General features: G+C 51.8%; 1 protein-coding gene across 2 annotated transcripts in view; it reads left to right on the top strand.

The window, feature by feature from the left end:
• The window catches only part of Wnt7a (wingless-type MMTV integration site family, member 7A), a 47,373-nt gene that overhangs the window by 14,924 nt on the left and 20,374 nt on the right, over nt 1–12,075 (top strand). The window contains exon 3 of one of the 2 annotated variants that reach the window (NM_001363757.1): nt 1,750–1,866. In NM_001363757.1, the coding sequence (NP_001350686.1) occupies nt 1,750–1,866 (117 nt within the window). Of the gene's footprint in view, nt 1–1,749; nt 2,022–12,075 lie in introns of both variants that reach the window. The other variant, NM_009527.4, reaches the window with a different exon arrangement.

Here is a 12,075-nt window from a genome sequence, read left to right as displayed (position 1 = left end):
GCCAGGGGCAGGTGTGAAGCTCTGCTCTGGGTGCCCTGAATAAGCCAGACCACTCTCCTGGCTTCATCAAATGCAGGCAAAAGAGCTGCTCTTCCCCTTTAGCTTTGTGAGAACCAGCTAGTGCTGTCCCCCATAAATGCTGTAATGGCTACTGTTTGGCACGCTTTCTCCTACTTTAACAGTGGCGACTATTTTATCTTCCTCACAACCTCATTGGAGAGCAGGTGCTGTTATAACCCCTTTAATAGTGGAGGAGTTGGGCACAGAGACACCGTTGCTTCACCTGGGTTACACAGCTGGAAAGAGTGGACCAGTCACCTCTGATGGCCCCTGTCTCCAAAACCCTTACAGGTTTGACATTGACATTAGTGCCTTTCCTGGAGTTTTGTGTCTTGTGTGTTTGGTTTTCTGGAGTGAGTTGGTACCCAGGTTGGGGCAGGGGGGCTTTCTCTTTTCCTCCTTATGGACCTGGGGAACTCGGCAGGTACTTTAAGTGTCTTCTGCAGGTCACAGTGTTGAGCTGCAGTTTTGAAGAAGGACAGGGGCTCCACTCTGAGGACCCCAGTTGTTAAGCCAGGCTCTGGGCTAAGCATTTTTCATGGGACTCACATTCCCCTCTTGGCTAGGCACTGGTATTGTTCCAGGCTCACAGATGGAAAGACCAGGGTCTTGGAGAAGAGAGACTATCCCATAGTAGCCAGTAAGTGGCAGAAATGAAATCTGACATAAGCCTGTGTTGACAGCAATGAAAGGCAGAGCAATACCGGCTCTGCCCAGCCAAGAAGACACCAGAGCAGCAATGGTTGAGGGCAGGATAGATGGTGTGTGAAGCAGGTTGGAGGGAGCCCCAGGTGGAGGCCAAGGTCTAGGTTACTTGTAGGTTTGTCATTGCTTCCTCAGTTTCCCCAGCAGACCCTTACCAGCTCTGCCCCAGCTCCCAGAACACACACCCTTCTGAGGTGCACTCCCCTACCTGTGCACCTGCTCCAGCTCCAGCTCCTTCCTCAGCGCCCAGGCTGTGAGAGCCCAGGGCTCATTCAGGGATCACCACGGGCAAGTCCGGCTCTACTTCACCCCACAGTGCACACAAGTCCCTTGAACCTAGTTGGCAGAGGGGAGACTGAGGCTCAGAGAAGCTAAATAGCAACGTGATACTTGCATCCACTCAAGTATTGGCTACATCCTGATGCTCGGACCCCTCTACCCCTTACAGTGGAACAATGTCCCTGCTGAGTACTGGATAGAGCTTTGAAGACAAACACTTAATGCTACTTGTCATTGCCACAGCCGAGGAGACAGAGGCACGGGGTGGGGGTGGTCACTGGTCAAGTCACAGAGGCAAGGATTAATGGCCCCAGTTTCAGCCTTCAGCCTAAGCACTCCACAGGTGTTTTATAAATGTTGCTTTTCTGTGATCTGAACATGTACAAGTGACATGGTCCTGTCAAGCTTGCTGGGAGAGGCAGTGTGTGGACATGGGATAGACGCTCCCCACCCCCATGTTCAGCTTTGCTGAGGGTCAGGGATTTCAGGAGAGTAAGCGTGAACTTGATTACTGTCCCACGTATCGTCACCACCCTAAGGAGCTCTCTGCACAGGCAGCATCAGACTTTTGCTTGAGTTTTGGAAAGCCACTGCACTATGCTCAGCCTTTCTCCCGAGCCGGGCCTCACCTTCTCCCTAGCTGCCCTTGCCAGAGGGTCTCCCAGACCAGCTCTTACAAAGCTCTCTCTACTCTTCTGCCCCCAGGGAGTCGGGAGGCTGCCTTCACCTATGCGATTATCGCTGCGGGCGTGGCCCATGCCATCACTGCTGCCTGCACCCAGGGCAACCTGAGCGACTGTGGCTGCGACAAGGAGAAGCAAGGCCAGTACCACCGGGACGAGGGCTGGAAGTGGGGTGGCTGCTCTGCCGACATCCGCTACGGCATCGGCTTCGCCAAGGTCTTCGTGGATGCCCGGGAGATCAAGCAGAATGCCCGGACGCTCATGAACTTACACAATAACGAGGCGGGTCGGAAGGTAGGCTGCAGGGAGGACACTGCAGTGAGGTCCTTGGTGACAGGGGTGGGGTCTGGCATAGCCCAGTGCTGCACTTAGCTTCCTTCTGCTCCACTCTGGTGCCAGGGGTGTACAATATGAAGCTTATTGGCTGAATACTAAACATTCACATAACCAACATGGTTGCTTCTCAGCAGGAGGGAGGAAGAAGTCTTGTGGGGTCTTTAGGGCTCCAGGGCCAGCTGTATAAGCGGACTCTGGGGAAGAACCGAGGCAGCTGCTGGAGGCATCCACATGGATCAGCTTTTAGAGCAGCTACCCACTTCCTGTCTTGTCAACCAAGATCTATGTCTAGCCTAGAAGAGTAGGGCAGGATTTCTCCTGTGTCCAGCAGCCTGGCTGGGAAAAGAAGGGAGCTGGCTGGCCCATCCCATGAAGAGAAACATATGGGACCGAAGGTCCAGAAAATAAAACCAAGGTGCCATGAGATAGGGACAGAGGGAGGCAGGTTCTGGCAAACCTAAGGATCTACCATGGCTGTTGAAATGCACAAAAGGACCAACGCAATGCTGGGAACCCCATTCCAGAAGTATTCACACATCAGCAGCCTGACCAGGCATTGACCTAGGCGAATGCTGCCTGAGTGGGCTGTGCACCTGGTTGAGGCCTAAGGCTGGCCTGGATCTCAGAAGGCCTACGAGACATTTGAAGTGGGAGGGAGTTTGTGCTCTGCTCCGTGAGGTATGAGTGAGTGTGGATAGGGAATTCACAGACACAGAGTATGGTGAAGTGGGGATCGGGGCCCATCCGCAGGTCTGACTGACTAGCTGGGTGGTTTCTGGGAGCAGAATAGCCAGGCCTTGGGTATACGCCTCTGGTTTTCTGTGCCGTCATCACTTCATCTTTTGAGATGCTCTCAAAATTAGAGAAGCAAAAAAGCAAAGACAGTTCCCAGAAAAGCTCAAACGTGAGAGTCTGATGTTTGGCCTGGTGACAGTGACAGTGTCTTGTCCTGGTGGAGCAGATCCCACGGGGCTACACATCTTCTGGCCTGGATATTTCAGCTCATAGAATCCCCATGAGCTGGTGTCACTTGAACCCTGCTTTACAGGTGGAGAAACTGAGGCACGGGCAGAAGGTCATATGTTAAAGATCCCTAGTCACTGGGGCCAGGCATGTTTGGCCACAGTGTTCATATTCTCTGCACAGATGTGTACATGGCTGCAGGGGTTGAGAAGGTGGCAGGGTCACTTGAGCTCAGTTTGGCTCTGTCATTCATTCCTCAGCCAGGGCTGAGGTGAGAAGAGAAGGCTGCCCACCTAGGACCTGACCCACCGTCCTCTTGCACTCAGCCAGGGTAGGTATGGGTTCATGTTGCAGACATGTGCAGCACTCAGAGGAAGCTAGTCAGAAGTGTGGCTGGGAGCTTACATACTGTGAGAGCATAGATGGTTTTGTATCCAGAAGGGTAAGAGGAAGTGCCCCCTTTCTAGTGCCCCTCCCCCATCATAGGCCTCTGAGCAGCCTTGGTGAGTAAAAGAGACCTTGTCTGCCCCAGAGTGATATCCAGGTAAATTGGGTGGCCTGAGGGATCATCTGTCCAGATGGGCCATCCCTCAGGCATCTCAGCTGTTTGTTCCTTTTCACTGCTGTAGTCCAAGTCCCAGGGCACGTCGGTGGTCACAGGTGCTACCCCTCCCAGAAGGTCTCACTCCTTGGAGGCTGGCACAAGGTAGCAACTTCCTTCCTTCGTCACCAGTCTCCTTACCACAGATGCTTGCTTGGCCTGTAGTGAGGTAAAGTGTGAGGCTAGCCCATGGATCAAAGTGAAGCTGGTTAGCAGCTCTGGTAAGAGAGCTTCCTAAGCTACACAGTTGGTTCTAGGCACAAGGCTTGAGGCTGCTGCTCAGTCATGCTGCTCTGGCGTGTGGGCACTACAGGGTCACAGGAAAGCCTCAGAGGGCTTCTTGGAAGAGGGAGGCCCAAAGACAGCTGAATTTGTCTGAGAAGGGAAAAGAGGTGACGTTCCCAGAAGGATGAGACCTATGCCTGGTACGTAGTGTATTCTAGTTGGTCTGTGGGTTCCTGGAGGATCCCAAATCGACAGGATGTCTTGATGTGGTTTCTCCTTGTCCAAGTCTCAGCCAAGACACTCCCTCCCAGAGAGAATCCTTCTTGTTCCTTCCTCACCTCTTCTGGGATGCAGCTGTGTTCCCTAGCTTTCTCACTCAGGACAGACTGGAGTACTCCTTACAGCTGCACCCCAGACCCTGGAGATGGCAGTGCTGCACGCGGGACATTGATCAGGGCCTATGGCAGCTCGGTGGATGTACTTTGGCCCCAAAGCAGAGAAGGGTAGAGGTCATAGAAATGGACTGTGGAGACAGCAAGGTCCAGGTAGACATTGGGTATGGATGGAGCTCAGGCTGGGCCTGCCTGAGGTTTGGGGGCACAGAAAGGGAGATTCTCCACACTTGCTGGTGAGAACCTGTCTTAGTCACTGTTCGGTTGCTCTGAAGAGACACCACAGCCAAGGCAACAGTTATGAAAGAAAGTATTTAATTAGGGCTGGCTTATGTTTTCAGAGGTGTAGTCTCTTATCCTCATGATGCTGGAACAGTAGTTGAGAGCTACATTGTGATATATATATATATATATATATATATATATATATATATATATCACATATATATATATGGAGAGAGAGAGACAGACAGACAGAGACAGACAGAGACAGAGACAAACAGAGAGATAAAGAGACAGGGAGACAGACACAGAAAAGGAGTATGAGGGGGAGAGAGAGAAGAGAGAAAGAAAGAAAGAGAGGAGAGAGAGAGAGAGGGAGAGAGAGAGAGAGGGAGAGAGAGAGAGAGAGAGAGAGAGAGAGAGAGAGAGAGAGAGAGAGAAACTGGGCCTGGTATGGGCTTTTGAAACCTCAAAGCCCACCTACAATGACTCCAACAAGGCCACACCCCCTAATCCTTCTAATCCTTTCAAATACTGCTACTTCCTGATGACTAAGCCTTCAAATATGTGAGCCTATGGGGCCACTCTCACTCAAATCACCACAGCACCCTTGGGGGCTGTTTATCTAGGGACCATTTTCTATCTTGAGTGTGAGGGTTAGTTGGGGACCCTGTCCAACTATAAAGCAAACCCCTTCTCAGGACCCACCAGGCTGCACTGGACTCTCTGTATAGCTGGTGGGGAAAGGCCTATAGCAGTTGAGCAGAGATGGATAGTGAGGCTTAGGAAGGATCACAGTCTTGTTGATCACTCAATGCCTCACAGAGACAAGACTCAACCTGAGCACAGGCTCTGGGGCTCATCAGCAGTCAGTGTGAGAGAAAGGTGGGCCAGGAGAGCCAGGAGAAAGGCCACAAATACCTTCTGCAGGCCCCTGAGGGTCCATTGAGACAGGAGTACCCTGTGTACCCTGTAAAGGGAAGGGACCAGTGTGATGCTTCAGGGGACTCCAAAACCAGGCTATGGCAGCCAGGGCATGGTGGCCGATGTGCTTCAGCATCTGCCATGGTGGGGGTCGTTACAAAAAGGCAGGCCAGAGATTGTAGGTGCCTCTGGGGAAGATGACTGGCAACTGAAGTCTCTCCTGTTGTTTTTTTTTGGGGGGGGGCACATTATTTCTAGACTGATGTCACAGGCCACTCCACTCAGGTTGGTAGAATACTAAGCTCACTCATTCTGGTTGGTGGTTCAAGTCACAGGACACTGGAGGCAAAGAGACATTTGGAGCATGGTCATAGTAACCCTTGTGTTGTTGAATGATCTCTTTCCTGTCCCTTGGGTGGCAGGGAGAGAACTAACTACTCCATGGTCCGTGTCCTCAAGGTACTCAAGTTAGCATGAGGGCCACACGTCTGGCGTTGTAGGAGAACCGTGGCTCTGACACAGCAGCAGTGCAGTTTCCTACAAGAGATGGCTGAGAGAAGAGAGGCATCTTTAGCTGGGCCTTGATGGATAAGCAGGGGCACCCCAGGAAGAAGGCAGTCAGCATAAGTAGGCCTGGGATTCAGAGGTGCAATGTCAGCATTCATAATGCCCTGCACTCAATAAAAAAACTTAAAAAAAAAAAGAGGGGAGGGGGGTTGTTAAATCCTAAAAGAGTAGTAGGGGCTCCCTGTCTGAAGCTGGTAAAAGGTGGTGAGGTTGCTGAGAATGCTGGAGTCAAATGCAAGCCTTATGTGTCAGGAGTAGTCAGAGGCAGCTTAATGGGGTAAGTTTTGGGTGGGTCCCTCTCCCTCCCTGGTAGAGGGAGGTGAAAGGTCTTAGAGGTAGCAGGTGTAGACTCCCAGGAGTTTGGGAAGTATAATAAGCAGCCTTTGGGCTAAGCTCGGGGGTGTGCCCCTCACTGGGTTAGGCAGAGGAGACAGGTCTTAGAGAGCATAGTGGGGTTCTCCTGGAGGTTGGGGGTGGTGAAGGCTAGTGTTCTGGTACCTTGGAGCAGGCCCAGGAACCATGGAGGGAGAGAAGAGCAGGAACTGCTTAGGACACTAGGCCTCTGGGGGGGTGGGGGTGGGTTCAGGGAAGTAGGGGTAAAACAGAGGGCAGGAGGGCTTTGGGGAGGGAGGGGCTGGCAGGAATGTGTTCAGAACAGGGACAACCTGGGACCCCACTGGACTGCATAGGAAACATTCCCTGTTCCTCATGTTAAGGTGGCTTCTGCTATCTCTTGGCTTGGTGACGGTATCTCCAAGTCCCCAGGACGACATTGTACCTTTCTGTTGGCTGTGGAGGCCTTGCTATACCTGCAGGGTAAAGTGTGCTAGGTGCTCTGGAGGGTCCTAAGGAAGGACGTGCTGTCAGCAGCCCCTGTCTACAGTGAGGAGTGAGACCAGACTGGACAGACAGGCAGCCTGAGGACAGGGCCCCCCCGGGATAGGCCAGCTCTGCTGGAATGTGACTAGCTTCAGGGAGGTGAGCTAAGGGGGATGGAATTCCACCTGAGCATGGAGTCACCTCTTGCTCACAAGGGGTGTTGGTCTTGTCCCTTCCTGCCCTGCCCTGTCTGGTCTGGGTGCTCCTGGGGGCTGGCTTTCTATTCTGGGCATGGCTCTAGGGCGGCCAGCATATGGGGGACAACAGGGACCCAGCCCCAGGCAGTGAGGGCGAGGCCCAGATAAGACTAGCTCCACTTAGTGGCTGCCCAAGCCACTTACATACTTGACTAGAGAGAGTGGACAGTGTGGCATGTCAAGGGCCCCCAAGAGGCCAGGCCCCACCTTCCCGGAAGCCAGCCAGCAGTCCTCAGGCTACTGGGCTTGCAAGCCCTGCCCCACATCTAGGGTGGATGTGGGGCTCACCTTCAAAATTCGGAAAAGCCTGCATCCTGGGCTCAAAGGACCAGGAGGGTTTGGGGCTTCAGAAGCGTTTCTAGGTCTGACATGTCAGGTAGGAAAAGATGCAAACCTCTCAGGAGTCTTGCCTTCTCCAGCTCATTAACCCTAGTCCTGAACTCCTGAGACAACCATCATGCTCCCACCCAGGGATTTTGTACACGCTGTCCATGAGGGTGAAGTTTAGCCTTTTCTCAGGAGGACTTCTCTCCCCAGTGTCCACCTAGCCTCAGTGTACCACGCTGCTTTTATCTTCCCACCATTTGAGCACACTCTCTTTGCACAGCCCTTTGAGTCTTTATTGCTCATTAGCTCCCACTACAAGGTCAGCAGCATGAGGGTCAGGACAGCTGAATCCCCTATGCCTAGAATGGTACCCGGCACACAGTAGGGCTCAAGAAAGGTGTGGAGAGGGCATGGATGAATGGCAAGTGTCTGCTCTTCCCTGGGTGGAGTAGGATGCCAGGTGTAACTTGAGATTCCCAGTTAAATTTGGCTTCAAGATAAGTAAGAAATCAGTTTTATTTATGTGTGTCCCAAATATTTTATGGGACACCTACTTAAACATCTTTGTTTATGTCAAATTCAAATTTAACCGTTTAGCGTATTCTGAATCAAGCTTATGCTGTGCTGACTATGGACTCACATGCAGTTGAAAGAACACCGAGACCCCAAGGACCCCCAGGGACCCCAGGGATCTGTAGTCCAGCTCCCTCACAGTGACAGCCTGTAGAACTGTAGGACGCTGTCACCCCGGGACACTGACATTGATACTACAGAGATACAGAAACATGAGGACCTCGTGACACCCTCTCTTCCTCGGGGCCACACACCACTAACCCACTCCCTATGCTTATAACTGTGTCCTGTTAGAAGGTTGCATAAACCGAGTGGTGATGTGTGCAGCCTATAGAATCCCTTCTTGCTCGATGTAATCGCCTAGACTCATTCAAGTTGCTGTGTGCTACAACAGTTCTTTCCTCTCGGCAGCCACGCAACAGTCCACAGCTCGGAGGCAGCACACTTGGCTTAGCTATCCCCCTGCTGAAGGACAACTGGGTTGTTGGCAGGCTTGGGCCATTGTAGATAAAGCTGCAGTGAATGTGTGTGTACAGATTTTTTTCTACAGATGTAAGTGTAGTTCTCCGTGCTAAATGCCAGGAGTGCCAGCATACTGTTGCTGAGAATTAGCTTCATGATAAAGCCCTAAGACATCCTGTGCAGGTGATGTCCACTTTGCATCTCAACTGCTGAGACCACCGGGCTGTGAAGGCAAAGGGCTGCTTTGGCTCTCGGTTCAGGGGTCTAGCCCGCAATGGGTTGGTCCTGCTGCTTTGGTTCTGAAGCAGCTCATCACAACAGGGTGATGGAGCCAAGCTGCACGCTTCGTGTCTGAATGGTGACAGACAGGGACGGGCTGGAGCATATCCCACTGTCCCTTTTGATGGCACCTTCAGTGACTTGAAAACCTCCTATAGCCTCACCCCCTCATATATCTACTCTCTCTTGGGAACCAGCCCTTTACTACATGGGCCTTCTGGAGACATCCATCCCAGGTTGATCTACAGCATTGCTGTCACCCTCTTCTGTTCCCATAAGCAGTCTGTGAGTGACCTGGCTTCCCATCCACGCCACACTCGCTGATAACACAGGTTCTTATTCTGTCATTGTGATGGGAGTGTGCCCTATCTCACCAGGGTTCTAACCACATCTCTAGTGTCTGATAGGGTGAGCCTTTTTCCTTGTGTGTCTCTGTATACCCTGGTACCCAGGTATACTCAGACACAGGGTGGGATCGTGTCTGTTTGTCTGTCCTCTGGCTCACTTTTTGGACTTATTACTTTTTTTTTTTTTTACTGTTGGTTTGTACACCTTTTTATTTGTCTATTCACATGCTTTGCCAGGTGTATGGGTTGTGAGTCTTTCTCCAGCCTACAACTTGTCTTTTATCCTCATCAGGGCTTCATAGAACAAGGGTGGGCCCATTGTTACTGCTGGTGTGGCCTCACTGTAGGTCAGCTGGCCTTGAACTTGTGGGAGAAAGTGCTTTCAGGGTTAGCTGAGAACCCTTTGCTACCCTGTGTCCCTGGGTGCTTTCATTCTAAAAGCTTTGCATTTAAATCCCTGGTGTGGTGGCAGATGCCTGTAAGCCAGGACTCTGAGAGCTGTGGCAGCGAGAGTATGAGTTTGAGTCACCCTGATATATACAGCAAAGCCCTGACTCAAAGAATTAAGCATTGAAGCCCATGATCTATTTTATAACTCGTTGTTTTAAGCCTACAAGTTACTGTTTTTACAATTAATTAAAGTTTTAATCTATTTTAAAAACACTTAATCTAAGGATTTCCACTTCAATCAAACTTTTGTTTATGATTAAGCAGCTCAAGGTCCATTAGTACTGTAAAATATCACCATGTCTGAGCACAGGCTCCATCACACTTGTCCAGAGACCCAACAACCATCATACCTGTGTGTGAGACATCCCCACACTTGTACCAGAGCCTCCATCTCCAAACCTGTACCAGAGCCTCCATCCCCACACCTGTAGCAGGGCTACTATCCCCACCCCTGTACCAGAGCCTCCATCCCCACACCTGTACCAGGACCTCCATCCCCACACCTGTACCAGGGCCTCCATCTCCACACCTGGACCAGAGCCTCTATCATCACACCTGCACCAGGACCTCCATCCCCGCACCAGGACCTCCATCCCCACACCTGGACCAGAGCCTCCATCATCACACCTGCACCAGGACCTCCATCCCCACACCTGGACCAGAGCCTCTCCTCTATGTTAGAGCCTCCATCAAATCCTCTGATGTCAGCAACTTGGAAGCCTCAGGCTCAGCCTCAGCCCTATCATCCCAGCCCAAGCCTTCAGTCAACCCACTGAAGCGACAAGCCACAACACAGATTCTCCACTTCCTGTCACAGCCCAGTGACATCATTTTCTTCTCTACTTCCACAAGCTTGGCCATTCTGGGTACTTCACATTAGCTAGATTGAAGTGTTTTCCTTCCGTGTCTGACTTGAACTGGCCTCGAATCTTAGGAACTCTCGTGCTGGAGGTGTGACTTGTATATCAGCATCCCTGGTCCTCATGGTGACTCTGTCTGGTTCCTCTGCCGGGCCCTAGTGCCCAGACAAGGAGTGCAGCCTCTGGGTTGGGCCAGGAGAAGGATCTAGGCCTATTCTGGATTTAGAGACTATTTTTCCGAGGGCCTGTGGGTGAAGAAGCAGGGAAGGATTGGCCCCTGGGTCCAGCTTAGACCACATCAGGTCTGTGGTAGAGAATGGGAGGCGGGATCATGATGAAGATGAGAGTCTAGGGAGAAAACGAGGCTGCTGATACCAAGGGAGCTCAGGACAGGTCAGAAGGGACTGGCCATGGTCAGGGTGGAGGGTGCTTGTGCTAGGGTTTTCCCCTGCATCGAATGACATAGCTGGGGCTGTGCCCAGCTGGCTCCTGTCACTGATGCCACAGTGATAACCATGACCAGCATCCAGGGAAAGAGGGATAAGATAAGAGAGGAGTGGAAAGCAGTGACAGGACAGGGCAGCTCTTCCTGGAGAGACTGGCAATGCCTGAGGGTCCCCAGCCCCCACATTGCTCTGGGCTGCCAAGGCTGCCTCCACTTAATCCCATGCAGACACGACAGCCTACGCTTAGCCCAGAGAATTTCTGAACACCATGGCTCCGAAGGAACTTAGGCCATTCTTCCAGGAAAAAGGTGACTTTAGTGAGAGGTTGCTGTCCCTCGGGCCCTCAGGTTCAAGCTCAGGTGAAGCAGTCACAAGGCCCTTGTCAGGGGAGTTGATACAGGCGGACATAAGGTTCTCTGTTGGGGGACACAGGCAAACCTAATATCGGCACCAAAAGTACAATCTTCATTTAATCCCTACAACTGCTAGCCTCTCGCCTGGTCACAGGTCTGCCTTACCTACTTTATGCATAGGAAAATGGAGGTGAGGAGAGGTAATGGAGCCCAAAGCTGCACAGCTCGCAGGCTGTCCTGGAATGTGAACTCAAGCCGGATCCAGACTTATCAGTGTCCGGGGCTGTCCCCATTCAATCCTGATATCCCACGAATGATTCCACAATATTATCCAAAAGTTCTGGAACCTTCTAAAGAAGCTTTGGTCTTCTGCCCCTAAGACCCTACTCTAATCACCTGGAGATTGAGGGTCATTCAGGTACTGTGTCCTGTCTTGCTCTGTTCATGGGGCTCTGAACATTGTAGGTTGAATAGAAGGGGACACTTGGAGGGCAGAGGAAATAACTGTTTTAGAGGTTGTATGCATTGTCCCTTGAAGCAGAGTTCTGTTGCTTCACAGCCAGCTCAGGGCTGGACAGAGGGCAGGCTGGGAGCCATGAGCCCTCACTTGCAGTGTCTTTCTCACTCTGCTAGGCAAGCATGAGCTTTAGCCTAGTCTCTGCCAGAGCCCAGACTGGCATACCCGTGATGTGGTGGCATAATCCAAGGGCTAGTGTGGGCTGCAGGGTTGGGATTGCTGGTCTCGTTCCTATTCACAGTGTGTGCTGCAGTTCATTCATCTGGACTTGGCCTTGCTGCTTCTGGCCAGAGTACCCATAAGGCTCTCAGTTTGATTCTCTGTGCCATCTCTTTCCATCTGTGTACCTGGGGGCTCATCTCATAGAGTGTCACTAACCAAATGATCAAATGAACTGCAAGTGTTTACGGTCACACTGTTAAATAGTC

This window comes from Mus musculus, chromosome 6 (assembly GCF_000001635.26).
Source record: "Mus musculus strain C57BL/6J chromosome 6, GRCm38.p6 C57BL/6J".
NCBI lineage: Eukaryota > Metazoa > Chordata > Mammalia > Rodentia > Muridae > Mus > Mus musculus.
The sequence above is the reverse complement of the archived record's forward strand: the minus strand, read 5'-3'. Positions and strand labels throughout refer to the sequence as shown.